The following is a 17,170-nucleotide window of genomic DNA, read 5'->3' as shown; positions in this document are numbered from 1 at the left end:
GCCGTGGTTTGAAGGTTTGCCTTAGTTGTGTTTGTGCTTTTAATGTTCGCCCAGCAACGTGTTCATCTACAAGTGTTACTGAGGCCACGTTTTCGGAAAGCTAAGGACCAGGGTTGGCGGACTTCTACCTTCATTATTATTTTTACTTTGTGTGCAATGTCAACGTAACATTATTATATGTTTACCTCACTAAATGAATAATACAGTTGTAAATAAAGTCACATATTTGTCAAAGATTTTCTGGATCAACTTCAAATGCTCTAATCAAGGATTCTCTATATGAGGGGAAGTGGTCTGTTTTTATTAAGAACCAAATCTGCTGCGAAAAGGTGTTTGTTAAAGTTGCATTGTTTTCCAAAAGTATTCATTTACCAATCTCATCAGACTGTTCTCATACAATAGGACAAGCAATTTGTGCTCATGCGTTTTGGTCCCTAGCATGCCTATTACATTGTTTGCAGATGAAACTGATGTATTGTTTGTCAGTTTAATGGCATGAAGAAATGTTCACTTTTCAACATGTAAACATACTGTAAGTGCGTGTGGGGGTGTGCAAGTGTGTGAAGATGGCTGGGGAGTAGGGTGTACCGGTGGTCTTGCTGCTTCTGGGGAAAGTGAAAAAGGGGTCAAGACAGTGGTTAACAGATGGAGTTGAACAGCTGCCGGGTCAGTCATTCCACAGCTCTGCAGCGATGACCTCCATGTCACCCGACTATACAACCCTATTTCCTTATTATGTTTATTACAGATAAACACCAGCATGCCTGCTTCCTCTTCTCCACTGTTTTTGAAAAAATACAATCATTTTTGCACATGTGATTTTCACACGGCTCTAAGTGGGCTTGTAAGGGGTCGGACCAGGTTTTCTTGACTTGAGAGCCTGTATATGTTTCTATTGCCAGACAGTCTGTGGCAGCTTGTCCCACATGTGCCCTGCGCTGGTCTCGGCCCTGTGGCCTGCTCTGATCTGGTTCGGCGAAAGAAGCATCTGCTGCCTTTTATGGCAAAGAGTTGACTTACCAAGAACAAATGAGCTATGTGTGTTCAACGAAGATAGACATGCACGTAAGAGGAGCGGAATTCTGGCATTGAGGAAGTTTTATTTATCCTAAAATAAACTAATAGCTCCATAAATGCACTTTCCCTCACCACACAAAAATATGCTAGACAAGTAGAAGGTGTTGAAAATGATGAAATTACAGAGGCAGGAAATAGCTTTGTGAAACTGAATGTTTTCTGAAGGAAAGAAGGAGTGGGGTGTAGGCAATAGGACCAACAGAAGCTAAGGACCTTATTAGCAAAGTATTTAAAAAGTTGTGAGAGTTATGGTATCTATGGATGAAGCTCTTTGCTCTGCTAAAGCCCTTTCACATGACAGAACATAAAGCCACAATAATCATATGAAACTGTCCGTATCTCCATTTTAGTATTCCTTTTTTTTTTTTTTACCCAGTGGTAAGAAAGACGCAAAAACAGAAAAAGTAGGAATGTCTGAAGAGGCAATTGCAATTATGCAAAACAAGGTGAGCGAGATTACAGGTCAAAGAGTGACATTAATGTCAGTTAACAGCCAAAAGATGAAGGCAAAGGGCAAGCACAGATGAAAAGAAAGGGCAGGAATGAGACCCAAGGCCGTGACTCTGAACAATGGGCTGTTTAGTCAGGTGACAAGAGAAGAAGGGGGAAACCTTCAAATAAGAAATTTAAAGGGCATGACATAAATAGTAAAGTTGCTTGTCATTAACATAGCCTGCAATGTCACCTGCCTTGGATTTTTGCCAGTGTCCTCTGTAGACCCCAAAATTATTAATTATCACCCAACCAGCAGTTTGTGTCTTTGTAGAAAATAGGTAAATGTTTGTAATTTGATTCAAAGTAAAGTAGTATATAGAGGTGAAATCCAAAACATTAGCAAGTAAAAGACAGGCAGCTGAGTAAATGTCCTCCTGTTGACATGCTTTTCCTTATTTGCTGTGGTGGAATGGAGGGAAAACACTTCCTGGTGAGGAGCCCTGAACTACATTTTGCCAAGAGACCTTGTGTTTCGCAGTTATGTCATGTTTTCCAAGTGTTTATTAGTTCCCATAGATATCAGCCTTGCTTCTGTCGATTATTAGTTTCACTCCATCTGCTCTCATTCCTTCACTGTATCCATCCTGAAGCTCTCTCTTTTGGTTGTAATGCCCCCTTTACTAGTTTTTGTCAACACTGGGGCCTTCCAGGGCAGAGCTTGAGTGAAAGAGAGGGGCATAAAAAAGGTTTAGTGCTAGAAATTTCTGTCATGTGTCCCATAGTTGAAGCTGCAAACAGGAGAGAAACAGGTGATCTGAGCATGTGACAAACTAATCATCAGGGTGTTGGTTCAAAAGCACAGGCAAGCCCAAATTATGATATGCATTGGTAACTTCATTGAGAAAACTGAAAAACATTTCTCCTTTTTAAAGAAACCTTGACTGACTAAGTCGGCAGTATGATGAGTAAAACATTGATCCCTGTTATTTAACCATTATGCAAGCTGTTAAGGTACCTCTCAGTATGATGCAGTGTGGTTCTAAAAGACTGATATTCAACTGGTGGGTCACAGGTCTTTGCCTGGTAGAGATGTGACATTGACGGATGAATCAAGTCTTTTGAATGACTCTTAAGTAAACAATGACAACAGATTTGCAGTTGCAATTTGTACATTATCAGCCGTTCTTACTCGTGCATCTCAATAAGTTTGAATGTTGTGCGAGTTATTTCATTTCAGGAGTTTAAGACAAAGATACAAATTAAAGGTTCAGGAAATGTTGTTTCTTATTTTTGATTTAATAAATACATTCTTAAAATATAAAATTTTTCGGGGTGATGGTGGGTTCCGCAGCCAAACGGAGAACCACTGTTCTATATCTTACTGCAACCTAATGATAAATGTAATATTAAGCTAATACTCCAGACATTGTCAATCAAAATTGAGCCTTTTTATGTTTGCATTGGCCTTTGCAGTTGCAGATGTACCAAATAGTGTACGGATGGAATATATTTTGTTGGCATTACTACCCCAGACGAGTTGGCTTCTGTTTATTTGTCTCACTCCAGTATCAAGTCTTTTAACCTTTGACCCAAGATTGCACTGTCTGCAGCGCTACAGAGTGGGTTGTGGATCCGAGGGAGGTTCTAGCCCGAGAAGTGCAGCAAGTGTGATGTGACATCCCTGTGCTAAAACTAGCGATGGCAGTACAAGAGCTTCAGAGCTGACTTTGGGTTAGAGGTCAGACTAAAAGGTCCACACAGGGCTCTTTGTTTAGTCTCTGTAAGTTGGTGTGAATTCACTGTTGCAAAATGTTGATGTGTTTGGGATGATCTGGTTGTCAACTGCTGTATTTAACAAGATTATTTATGATTTTCCAGAAAGTGAATATGGTTTTAGGAACCTGTAAACTTGCAAAATGTTCATCTTTCTTGCTGTAATTTGCTGCATTCAAACTACTGTACAAATGTATTTCTTATATTCTTGTCTTTTTAGTACTGCATCTGTCATGATCGTTCATGACCTGTGTATTTGTCAAGCGCTTTCCTGTCTTCCTATATTCTCAACAATATGTTTCTTCTCACTTGCTCTTGATTAGTGATTAGGTAACCTACACTAATCAGAGGGATTAGTCGCAAAGAAGGCGACAATGGTTTGTCGAGTACTGTTAATGGTAATTATATCTTTAGATTTTTGCCTGCCTCGTCCAGAGTAAAAAAAATAAATTTTCTGCACTTCGCTTATCGTCGCTGCCTTTTTGTGTCGCGCCACCAACATTCAAGCGCAACTGAAACAATATCGTGACATTTCCTTTTGTTCTGTTTTACAGGAAGTCAAAGACAAAACCAAATGGAAAAAAGCCTCCAGCAGAAGAGAAGAAGCAGTACTTGGAGCCTGAGTTCACAAAGATCCGAGTGGTGGACTTCGACCTTAAGGAGCTGGTGGTACTGCCCCGAGAGATAGACCTCAATGAATGGCTAGCCAGCAACAGTAAGTTTGAAGTCATTTGATAACGGAATACACGCGTGTACACTAAATGAACAAAAGTAAAATTAGTTAATCAGTCACATGTTGGACTTGACCCATTAATTGCTATTCAAAGTGGGGCCAGCTGGCTAAATTAGGCCCGTTGTGTTATTTGGATTGGCTCGCTAAAGGGTTCCTACCAAGTTTAAAACATATTCATTCTGACCTCCTTTAGGCTGGCAAATCATTGAATATCTGTAAAAAAAAACAAGGCAATGGATTATCTGGAAATGTAAAACAATGGAAAGTGAGACCGTCAGCCAACAGAAGCCGTTAGAGGTGCAGCAGCAGTTAGAGTCCAACTTTAACACGATCCAGACATGGCACAGTATTTTCCTGTTCCTAACAACACCACACTGTTCTCTCAAACACCATTTCTCTTACTGTCGGTCTTGTTTACACTTTTTTTGCCGCCTTTAAATTTTTCAGTCGTTATATGAGCACCATTTGGAAAGTTATATAAACCCACTTGGCCCAAACTACTTGATTGATAAACTGATAGACTTTATTTTGTCCTTCTCCCTGACTCTGTTTTAAATATATATGTTTGAACATGTTTACATTCTTTTTATAGGACGTTAGAAGTTATATAATAGGCTGGTGTGTTTGGACTTGTGACTACTGATATGATTTAACATCAAGTCAAACAATGTGCTGTATCTCTTAGTTTGCTTCTTAACCAGCCCCATAGTGTCTTGTGGTAGTTTGCACACAATCTAAATCAACATAATATTTTCCAATATTTCCTTGGTCTGGAACAATATTTACACTATTCGCCATGTGTGAGCAACCCACGCTTATTGTAGCAAGATAAGAGTGAGTCACATTGCACAGTCGCATGAGTAAAGTTTTCTTACACTGCAGTGGACCACCAACTAATGCGAGAGTTTAACAGGTACATATTTTCATGAAACCATTTGTAGTTCACCTGTGGTTTGCCTAAACGCTGCAGTTGCAGTAACAAAACAGCACGTCAAATGTAAGTGGGTTGTGTGGAGATCATTATTTTTAGATGCACAAACATTATTTTTTTACAACACATGAGCATCGGCAACCTGCTACTTGAGAAGTTGGGTAAGATTTTACATGAAAAACATCAGATGAACGTCTGTGACATTTTTAGATGCTCTAACAAGTTAAATGCCAAAACTTCAGTCACTTTTTTGGGTGTTTGATGTGCTGGCTTACTGAGTACCATTGCCGCTTGTCACTGATGTCGGTGACACATGCCTGACAGTTCAGGGGAGGACATGTCATGCGCAAATGCGCTTCTTCCATGACCTCACCTTTAATAAATCCATTGCTCAAAGAAAACATGATCATGTGCAGCAGATGATGTAGCATGACTAACGATGACCTCTTTCTTTTCCGTAGCGACTACATTCTTCAATCTTGTCAACTTGCAGTACAGCACCATCTCAGAGTTCTGCACTGGGGACAGCTGCCAAGCCATGACGGCATGCAACACGTGAGTTATAGCTTCTACTTTGAGCTTAAGAGTACTGTGCAACTTTCTGTTCCAGTTTCAAAACATGTTTTCCCGGTGAAATAATGAACATTTAATTAATCTATTGTAGGCCTGTGCGATAAATCGATTTTATCGATAACTTCTACTTTTTTTCCCCCCAGACGGTTTAAAGAAAAAAATAAAAATAAAACATTCTCTCCTCTTGCTCCGGCATATTTTTTACCCCAGGAGCTTACGTAGCCTTCACTGTTAACTTTTGTTCACTTCCTGTTCTCAATTTGTTCACAACATACTCCATATATTATACAATTAAAATTTAAAAAAAATAAAATAAAATTGTGAATTAAGTTGTATTTCATATAGTGGGATTAATAAGATTATTAATAAATTCAAAATGTTCATCATGGTTCTTCTTCTTGGTACGTTGTAAACACTGAGTTTGAACAGTTTCTTAAACTGGATCATATTAGTACATTGTTTGATTTCTTTACTTAATCCATTCAAAAAAAAAATCCACATACTGATATACTAAATATTTTAGATGTTTTATGTGCATACAAATGCTTTAAGTAGAGAAATTTGTTGTACATTCTTGGGTAATAGTTTATAGTTTGCATAATTTAAACAGTTTGCAAATTCACTATATTGTAGAATTTCAATATTTTTGATTCAATAAATAAAGGGTTTGAATGTTCTCTATATCCTACATTATGTATCATTTTAACTGATCTTTTTTGTAACACAATTAGTGACTGAAGCATACTTTTGTAATTATTTCCCCATATTTCTGCACAATAACTCAGATACGGTAACACTAGCGAGCAGCAGTACATATTTAGCTTTATTCATTATTGATTAATTTTTTTTCCACCTTATGTTGTATATTTTTAATGAGATTTCCAGTTCATTTAATCTTTAATTGTGACACACAGAAATTTGATTTAATTTACCCTTTCAATGTCTATTCCGTCTATTTATATTTGTTTGATTTTTTCTTCTACTGTTACCAAATAGCTTTATTTTAGTTTTACTGAGGTTTAAGGATAGTCTGTTTGTTTTCAAACCATTTTATTAATTTATCATTTCTTCTATTATTATTTGTATTAGTTTCTGTGTGTTCTTTCCTGAACAAAGTGCAGTTGTATCATCTGTGAATAATACTATCGTTAAGTATTTTGTAACTTACAAATGTCATTTATATAAAGATTAAACAATTCCCAGTATTGATCCCTGTGGTACGCCACAGGATATATTTAGCGCTGTACACATGTGTTCACCTAGCTTTATGTATTGCTTCCTGTTGGTTAAGTATCTTCTTACCCAGTTCAAGACCAACCCTCTGATGCCATACTCTTCAAATTTTTTGATTAAAATGTTATGATTATTTGGTCAAATGCTTTCATTAAATTCATAAATACTGCCACTGCACACTGTTAACCATCTATTGCATTGATAATTTATTTCGTTATTTTGGTTAAAGCCATCGATGTTGAAATAGTAGCTGTGTATTCATATTGGTTTTCTGTGTTTTTCCCTTTGTTTATTAAATTGTCCAATCCGTTATTGAACAGTTTTTTAATAACTTTAGACAATATTGGAAGGAAATAAACAGGTCTGTAATTTGTAAATTGGTGTTTGTCTCTAGTTTTATAACTCGGTACAAATGTAGCTATTTTCATTTTCGTTGGGAATTTGCCTGTTTGAAATGATAGATTACTGATATACATTAATGGTCCTGAAATCTCTTAAATAACCTTTTTTATCGTTTTCATATCAATTCCATTACAATCAATTGAGGTTTTGGATTTGCAATTATTCACAATTTTAACTATTCCCTCTCGTGTCACGTCCGTGAGGAACATTGAGTTGGGATTTTTATCTATGGTGTCATTGAAGTCCTTAACTGAAACTGGGTCTGGAACCCTTTTCTCCAAATTTGGTCCAATATTTAAGAAGTAATTATTAAAGCTTTCAATTACTTCCTTCTTGTTTTTATTTATGTTTCCATTTGAGAAGTATTGAGGGTACTCCCATTTTTAATAATGCTATTGAGAATGCCCCATATGGCATTAATCATGTATATACGCAGATTAATTACACAATTATTTTCATACTACATGCTCCTTTACCTTAACTGTGGTTGCCGGTTGGTGGGCTCGCTGGCTAATTTCAGTCCAATGGGAAAACTGTTTTCATTAGTTTTTTTAAGAAATAATTGCTGTGCATTTAAATAAAACACTTAAAATATGTTCCAATGTGACATTCTGACAATAAAATTTCATTTTTGTCCAAATATCAGGTTCTTTTTTAAGTTAATTTATATTATGCAAGCGAGTAATAACCTGTGATTCTTAATGATTCAAATTCAGAAGTGTGATTAATGTGATCAAACAAATGAATCATTTGACAGCTTTCGTTTAAAGCAACATTTAAAGGCAGTGCAAGTGTACAATAGGTTAACAAATAATGTCAATGCAGTAGTTGACGTAGTTTTTGTCAATGTGTTCCAAAATGTCAGGCAGAGACTGATTTGTATGAAAATCACTTCAAATTTGCCACAAGAATCCTGCAATTCCAGACACCCAGAAATAGTAACACGTGTTTGTATGTTGTATGTAATTAATATATTATGTGTCTAATACTAAGTTGTTAATGTACCTTCTCGTGGGAGAACATTTTTTTGTTCTGCATGTCACTATATGTGGCTTGCAAAGACATATGAATAAATATACCTTATTTGTAGTAAACACATAATTTAGTCAATATAATCAAGTGAAAGTGGATCATTTTCTGCGCCTGATGGATGATCTATCACAACACACAATTATTGCCACAATTATTGTTGTCTGGCATTATGGTCAAAATGGACCCCACAGTCTAGCTTTAGATTTGCAGCATGCAGCTTCAGTACATTGCAATCAGCCATCTATTAACATAAGAGGTGCTTTTCACTCTTACAGAAGGTGCAACATTATTTATCAGGCTTCCTAAGGTTAAACATTGCTAAATTAATCACCCATTCAGCTGTAGTATTGATAGAAATAAGCATAGATTTTCCAACATGGAGGAAAAAAATGGTGTTTCCGTTAAAACAGTTGTGCTAGTTTACGCCTTTCTGAAAGCCTGTTCATCCCGTGTTAACAGAGGGGATGTGGCGAAACATAAGTATTTAACTTGTTTACCCTGTCTGGGTGGGGCACCGTCTTTGTGTGCCTTTGTCCAAAAGAGGAGGCCTTAAGTTAAGTGTGTACTTTGCACGCTGGAAAAACCAGATTACCCCTCAAGAAGACGTCAGTGACAAACAACCTAACCGAGCCTTTCTCTCGTGACTTAACTTTTCAGTCAACAGTCATTTTGCTGCTGCTGTCACCTTAAGCTGCTACTACTAACCCACTGCTCTCCCACACCCTAACAAACGCGCTGTGACTTTATGAAGAGGGCAACATGTGCACCCTCACCACAGAACAAAAAATAGGTATTGTGTAAATGAAACAATAATTTTTTAACTCATTGTGGGAGTGATTGGGAGTAATCACTCTCGATCTGGCTTAATTGTGCACAACACACCAGTAGATTGACAATAGCTAGAAAAAACTACAGTGTGGGGTGACATACTAAAAATAGACATCAATAGATAACATGGTGTGCGTTATTTATTTATTTCTAGTTGTGTGATGACTTATTGGAAAACTTGGTTTAGCAGACAAAATTACCTATTCTGTCTGCCTCATTCCATTCTTTTTGTCATATGAAACTGACTAATTGTGATTTTTTTTTAAAAACTACCGCTTACTTTTTGCCTAAAGAGATTTCACACAATTAAAGCTTACAAACCATGACCACCATTAAGATTGCAGCCTTCCTCCATTTACCCAGCACCCTTGCCCTTTCCTGCTTGCACATCTTCTGGCCGCAGTCACAGCAGTGTCAGACTGTCAGTGCCCCTGCCCAAAGACACAGCTCAACACTATTTTAGGAAGAAAACATTTCCATGAGCTATGAGGCTGCACAACCATTTGAGAGTTATTTAAACCCATTATGTGTCTGTGAGAGAGAGTGGGGTGTGTACTTTCAAGCGTGTATTAAAATTATGTTTATTATTTATTCATACAGACTTCCGTAAAAGTCATACTTTTGTCATTTTGGAAAAAAAAATCCTAATAGGAAATAATAGATAATGTGGCCATGATAAAACCTTTATTAACCTTTAATACGCTATCGGCTATTTCCAGTAGCATTTTAGCATTCTTAACTGACACAAGTGTAAAATATAAATCAACCACTGTTAACTGCTCGGTAAATGATTTGCCATCATTAATAGTGAAACAATATCCTCTTAACTTTGACGAGTGACAGTTCTTGTAATGACGCCAGGTTGCTTTGAATACAAGTCTGCATACTTAAACTCTTTTGGAATTGTTGTTAAAGCACCCAAGAAAAAGCAAAACGCCCCAAGTCGCTCAGGCAATCTTTACCGCAGCTCTGTCCCAGTGTTTACATTGCTAAAGATTGTACTCGTGAACAATTCCTTCAAAGGGGATGCACGCGCTGGATTTTTGTGGCACACATGTAGGAGTTACTTGCATTTCAGGATGCATGTCTTGCCAGAACACCGCCTCAAATTTGAGAGAAAAGGAATGGCTAATGATGCTACACACACACACACACACACACACACACACCAACAAGCAGGACGACACAAAAAGCTTAACTGCAAAATTTTCAATGTAAAGTAGGCGTGTACGATCCAGATGTCGATATGATCGATAACTGGTATATAAATGTTACCTGAGAGATTCTATCAGTTTCTCATTTTATTGTTCTTGTTATAAAAACAAATATTTTTGGTTATTTTTGGGTCACTGTTTACAAAGTCGAGGAATAAGTGTCTGGATACAGGAAGGCTTTGAGGGCAAACCCCAAATGATTGAAATGGGAGCCTAGAGTCTTTGCTTTTGGTTAGGTATTATGCACTAGTCACTTTACTTTTGTTTAAAATAAATACATAAAAATATGCATTCAATACCACACATCAATACATCATCTGGTTTACAATAATACTAGCAAATTCTAAATTTATTAGAAATCTATTGCATATTTTTTTTAAAACGTTTGTTGAATTCTTAATTGTACGAATTTAGGAACGTTCGGAAAGAATTTGGTTTAGTAGACAAGTTCTGGAACTTGATAGTATCAAATGTACACCATTGGCTTCACCTGAGTTTGTCTTCACCAGCGTATTTGGGTTTTCCCCAAATGGGGTAATGGAGTGCATTGATGTCTCAAGATCACCTGCCTCATGTTTGTGTCAGCTGCTCCTTCCACAAACATTCTTGTGCAAACACTCACAATGATTCATGTAGACCTCATACGCACGTTGTTGTTCCTGATATTGTTACTTGGCAATGTGCATATGATAATGGTGTAAAAAAATGTTTTCCATTTCGGTTTGTCTTCCAGAATATACTACTGGAATGATGAGAAGGGGAAGAAGACAAAGTGCACTGCGCCACAATATGTTGACTTTGTAATGAGTCTTTGTCAAAAACTGGTCACAGATGAGGAAAACTTTCCTACAAAATATGGTAAGGATTTTTTCTTTTCAAAAAAGCTTGAAAAAAAACCTCTTATTTTCAATACTTAAAACTAGAGATGTCTGATAATGGCTTTTTTGCAGATATCCGATATTCCGATATTGTCCAACTCTTAATTACCGATTCCGATATCAAACGATACTGATATATACAGTCGTGGAATTAACACATTATTATGCCTCATTTTGTTGTGATGCCCGCTGGATGCATTAAACAATGTAACAAGGTTTTCCAAAATAAATCAACTCAATATTTATTATTGAAGTCACAAAGTGCATTATTTTTTTTAACATGCCTCAAAACAGCAGCTTCAAATTTGGGACATGCTCTCCCTGAGAGAGCATGAGGAGGTTGAGGTGGGCAGGGTTGGGGAGCGGGAGGGGGGGGAATTGGGTAGCGGGGGGTGTATATTGTAGCGTCCCGGAAGAGTTACTGCTGCAAGGGGTTCTAGGTATTTGTTCTGTTGTGTTTGTTGTGTTACGGTGCGGATGTTCTCCCCGAAATGTTTGTCATTCTTGTTTAGTGTGGGTTCACAGTATGGCGCATATTTTAACAGTGTTAAAGTTGTTTATACGGTCACCCTCAGTATGACCTGTATAGCTGTTGACCAAGTATGCTTGCATTCACTTGTGTGTGTGAAAAGCTGTAGATATTATGTGATTGGGCCGGTACGCAAAGGCAATGCCTTTAAGGTTTATTGGTGCTCTGTACTTCTCCCTACGTTTGTGTACCACTCCATACAGCAGCGTTTTAAAAAGTCATACATTTTACTTTTTGAAACTGATACCGATAATTTCCGATATTACATTTTAAAGCATTTATCGGTCGATAATATCGGCAGTCCGATATTATCGGACATCTCTACTTAAAACCCTGTTACATTTCTTACAGTTGGTAAACTTTAGTACAAGTCATTTTTAAGTGTTTCCCCTCAGGACTTCATTCTGGAGGTTGGCTACGTTATGATGCAATCGTCAAATTAGCATAATTCGCAAAAGTTAATAAAAGACACGAAAAGCAAAACAAATGTTTAAAGACGCAAGCAAACTTTCTTCTACTTCTTCTTCTGAACCGCCTGCCTGTATAGTAGTGATTCGTATGTCCCCTTTCGTCGCGGTTTACCTGACACATGAAACGTTACAAATTAGGGATACACTATCTAGTGTTGAATATTTAAAAATGTGTTTTGCGGTAATCTCAACTTTGATCACAGCGTCAGTTGCTATGTGTAATGGTACATTCCATCAATTTTAGCAGACTTCTTTATTGCTAAAAGATTATCCCCCTTCTTCCTCTCACACGAGATCCACCCAGGAATGAGGTCATATGAATCCCCTCTCCACTGTACCGTAAGAGTTCTGTGATTTCCGACAACTGGTGTTGTCGTCCGACAGTAAGCCACAAACGAAGAGAATGTTAATTGACCACCTCCTCGCCATCCTTACAAAGTCCGGGTAGATATGACAATGCTTTTAGATCGGGGAGGGCCAACAGTAGCACCTGGTGCTCGTTGAGAACAGCGATATGTGCTTTCATTTTAACGCTAGTTGATGTTCTGGTAGTCTCAGGAGGGTTTTTATAATTTACTAAATATTGCAACAATGCCACTAAATTGGCAACACTTATAAATCCCTTATGCTCTATCTTCTGATTCTCTGGCAAACCAGGTGCGTTGTAATGTCAATCTATTTGTGGCGGTCCAAATGTGTCTGTGGTGGGCCGCCACATATAAACAAATATATGAACAACACTGGTTTTACACAACTACAGGCAATGCTTGGCAAAGGTGAATTTGTTAGACAGCACCCTCTGCTGGATTCATAGCTGCAGTACTTGTTTCCCCCTGCAATGAGCGTCAACAGAAGACTTTCTATTTGTTTCCGTAAAAAAAAGTATTAACAATTTGAAAGATGAGCAAATAAACCAATATAGCTGACCCGAAAATAGGTGGTAATCTCCACCTAGATGTGATAAATCTTGTGTCACCGTGTGTGCTTTTGTGGAGGTTGAAAGTGTGCTCGAATCCTGATTCCTTGTGATCTCTTCCCTCAGGCAGAGAATTTCCCAACTCCTTTGAGTTGCTGGTGAAGAAGATCTGCCGGTACCTGTTCCACGTGCTGGCTCACCTCTACTGGGCGCACTTTAAGGAGACTGTGGCTCTGGACCTGCAGGGCCACTTGAACACTCTGTACGCACATTTCATCGTTTTCGTAAGGGAATTCAACCTGGTGGACCCCAAGGAGACCTGCATCATGGACGACCTGTCTGAAGTCCTGTGCACGCCCGTCCCGCCGCCCTCGACCGCCCCCTCCGCCTCCGCCTCCCCTTCCTCACAAAACCACGTGACGGAGAGATGAGCTGGGGGCGCCGCTGAGACGCCAGCACGTGAGTGATGGAAGATAAGATAGAGAGAAGGAAAGACGGTCTGGTCGCCTTTGTTGGTGCGCCAGCAGGACTTTAGATGCCTTCCACCAAACTTTGTGTATTTCGCTGCAACACCAACCAACCAGTCGGAAGATAAAGGGGGGAGGTTTTTTTTTTGCGGGTGTTAGTTTGGGGCGACGGGTTTGTAACGCCAGCAGGAATTGGCGTCAACGTTCCTCACAGGGTCAATTTTCCTTCCATCTTCTCTGCAGCATAAACTAGGAACAAAAAATGTTGGCTTTGTTTTATTTGTTTGGTTTTATTTCACTTTTGTTGGAGTTGTTTGCTTTCATTTAGTTGTTTGGTTGGGTTGGCAGCGTGGTTACTGACCCTCCTCATCCTGTACACTTCCTTGGACAGTGTCTGTGCGCCGTGGACCCCTTGCGTTCCTCCGATGGCGTGAGTCACCACCCTGGGCGATATTAGCCAATCCCTGTCTGGGTTGTTTATGTGGGGGTCGATTTAAGCTCCTCCTACTCAGGACCTGTAAAAGTTTGTCACTGCTGCCAGAGAGGCTTTTCTCTCCCTTCGTGATCCTTTTCAACTCCTCCACTTGTCCTCCATATTGATGCGGTGGAGCCTACTAACCCCTAGAGGGCAGCAAAGACGACGAGCAAGGAGACAAGAGAACATATATAGATTGTATATTAGATATTTAACCCTATGATCAGAAGAAAGGTGATACTTTATGTCTTGTGGCCGAATAATCTCAGCAGTTTGCCTCCTTTAAGACACACACCTGTCCCAGCTGCACAGGAGGACAAAGACATGATGTCATGTCTGCCGGCCCACCCAAGCCAACAGGAAGGGGGGGGGGGGGGGGGGGGGGGAGAGAGGTGTTGCATGAAGGCCATGCAAAGTGCACCTTTTTTTTTGTTTTTTTTGTTTTTTTTCCACATGTCCCTTTTTAATTGTACTTTTTAAAAAGATCATCAGACAAGTGAGAGAGGAAAACACCTTCTGCTTGGACGGGTTGTGTCAGATGGTCTCTATGTGGAGGAGGATTGAGTTTATATATGTCCCTTTTTTAATTTATTTTTAAGTTGTTTTTTTTGTTGTTTTTTGCAGGGTTCTTTAGTTATGGCTCTTGTTTTTATGTATTTTAATTATTAACTAAGTTAAAAGCAATTTAATATTTCAAACTCTGCAGATTATAATCTAATAAAAGAGATAAATGCCAATCTGTCCCATTGTTGGTTTTTTTCATGAATGCATTTTTTATTTTTTGTTTTATCTAGCCATTCATTTCCCACTACTTTTACTGTGCAGGTGAGCTGGAGCCTATCCCAACTGGCTCTGGGCAAGTACACCATGGTCAACATGTCACATAAATACATAAAGTAGTCACTGCGCTTCACTTTTTCCATAATTTTGTTACGTTACAGCCTTATTCCAAAATGGAATTAATTTATTTTTGTCCTCGAAATTCTACACACAAATACCCCATAATGACAATGTGAAAAGGTTATTTAAAATGTGTTTGCAAATGTATTAAAAAAAACAACTAAAAAACCACATGTACATAAGTATTCAGACCCTTTGCTCAATACTTTGTTGATGCACCTTTGGCAGCAATTACAGCCTCAAATCTTTTTGAATACGATGCCATAAGCTTGGCACATCTATCTTTGGGCAGTTTCGCCCATTCCTCTTTGCAGCACCTCTCAAGCTCCATCAGGTTGGATGGGAAGCATTGGTTTTCATCCAGGATGTCTCTGTACATTGTCATTATGGGGTATTGTGTGTAGAATTTTATGGACACAAATGTTTTCCATTTTGGAAAAAGTGAAGCGATGTGAATTCTGCAGTGCACTGATGTTGAGGGCCACATGATCACGGCCTTAGCTTTTCTAGATTTGATTATTTTTTTTATGTATTTCAATTTGACAATGTTGCTGCCAAAGTTAAACAATAAGGTTGTTTAGATTACCTGAAAACGTATTCCCTCACGCACAGTACTGAAACGCTCTTACATACACTACTGAAATTCTCTCTCTCTCTCGCTTTGATTGATTGATTGATTGAGACTTTTATTAGTAGGTTGCACAGTGAAGTACATATTCCGTACAATTGACCACTAAATGGTAACACCCGAATAAGTTTTTCAACTTGTTTAAGTCGGGGTCCACTTAAATTGATTCATGATACAGATATATACTATCATATATACTATCATCATAATACAGTCATCACACAAGATAATCACATTGAATTATTTACATTATTTACAATCAGGGGTGTGGGGGGGAGGGGGGGGTCTATCTCTCTCTCTCTCTCTCTCTGTCTGTCTCTCTCTCTGTCTCTGTGTGTGTGTCTCTCTCTCTCACACACACACACTACTCAAACGATCTGACACGCACTGCTGAAACACTTTCTCATACACTACTGAAACACAATGTTTTTCTCTCAGACACACAACTGAAATGCTCTTACACACACTACTGAAACGCTCTCAGACACACTACTGAAACGCTCTAACACACTACTGAAACGCTCTTACACAAACTACTGACATGAATGCCCTTACACAAACTACTGAAACACTCTCATACAAACTACTGAAACGCTCCTACATACAAGGCAAGGCAAGGCAAGGCAACTTTATTTGTATAGCGCTTTTCATACACAAGGCAGACTCAAAGTGCTTCACAGACAACAAAGTGAAATGAAAGAAAATAAAAGCAAAATTAAAATACAGACAATAAAAATAATACACACAAATGAATTGGTCTGATACACACTACTGATAGTTTCCAAAAGTTTGAGTGTTGCAGTAGTGTGTGTGAGAGCGTTTCACTTGTGTGTGTGTGTGAGAGAGAGCGTTTCACTTGTGTGTATGATAGCGTTTTCACATGTGTGTATGAGAGCCTTTTAGTTGTGTGGGTGAGAATGTTTCAGTAGTGTGTACGAGAGCGTTTCACTTGTATGTGTATAAGTGTTTCACTCGTGTTTATGAGAGCGTTTCAGTCGTGTGTGTGTGTGTGTGTGTGTGTGTGTGTGTGTGTGTGTGTGTGTGTGTGTGTGTGTGTGTGTGTGTGTGTGTGTGTGTGTGTGTGTGTGTGTGTGTGTGTGTGTGTGAGAAGCATGTGTAAACATTAAATATTGTTCTGGTTTCTTAAGAGCCATATTATTTTACATGTGTTTGTTTAAAGGCCTACTAAAACCCACTACTACCGACCACGCAGTCTGATAGTTTATATATCAATGATGAAATCTTAACATTGCAACACATGCCAATACGGCCGTGTTAACTTATAAAGTGCAATTTTAAATTCCCCGGGGAACTTCCGGTTGAAAACGTCTAGATATGGTGACGTTTGCGCTTGACGTCAATGGTTGAAACAGAAGTATTCGGACACCATTGTATCCAATACAAACAGCTCTGTTTTCATCGCAAAATTCCAGTATTCTGGACATCTGTGTTGGTGAATCTTTTGCAATTTGTTTAATGAACAATGAAGACTACAAAGAAGAAAGCTGTAGGTGGGGTCGGTGTATTAGCGGCTGGCTGTAGCAACACAACCAGGAGGACTTTGATTTGGATAGCAGACGCGCTATCCAACGCTAGCCGCCGACCGCATCGATGATCGGGTGAAGTCCTTCGCCGCGCCGTCGATCGCTGGAACGCAGGTGAGCACGGGTGTTGTT

General features: G+C 38.7%; 1 protein-coding gene across 4 annotated transcripts in view; it reads left to right on the top strand.

The window, feature by feature from the left end:
• Positions 1–14,703, top strand: part of mob2a (MOB kinase activator 2a) — a 105,350-nt gene extending 90,647 nt beyond the window's left edge. For all 4 annotated transcript variants that reach the window (XM_062035268.1, XM_062035269.1, XM_062035267.1 and 1 more), the window contains exons 2-5: positions 3,840–4,000; positions 5,411–5,504; positions 10,965–11,089; positions 13,151–14,703. In XM_062035268.1, the coding sequence (XP_061891252.1) occupies positions 3,840–4,000; positions 5,411–5,504; positions 10,965–11,089; positions 13,151–13,455 (685 nt within the window). In that variant the 3' untranslated portion in view covers positions 13,456–14,703. The remainder of the gene's footprint in view (positions 1–3,839; positions 4,001–5,410; positions 5,505–10,964; positions 11,090–13,150) is intronic.
• Positions 14,704–17,170: the final 2,467 nt, after the last annotated feature.

Source organism: Entelurus aequoreus, linkage group LG24 (genome assembly GCF_033978785.1).
Source record: "Entelurus aequoreus isolate RoL-2023_Sb linkage group LG24, RoL_Eaeq_v1.1, whole genome shotgun sequence".
NCBI lineage: Eukaryota > Metazoa > Chordata > Actinopteri > Syngnathiformes > Syngnathidae > Entelurus > Entelurus aequoreus.
This window is presented reverse-complemented; position numbering and strand designations above follow the sequence as displayed.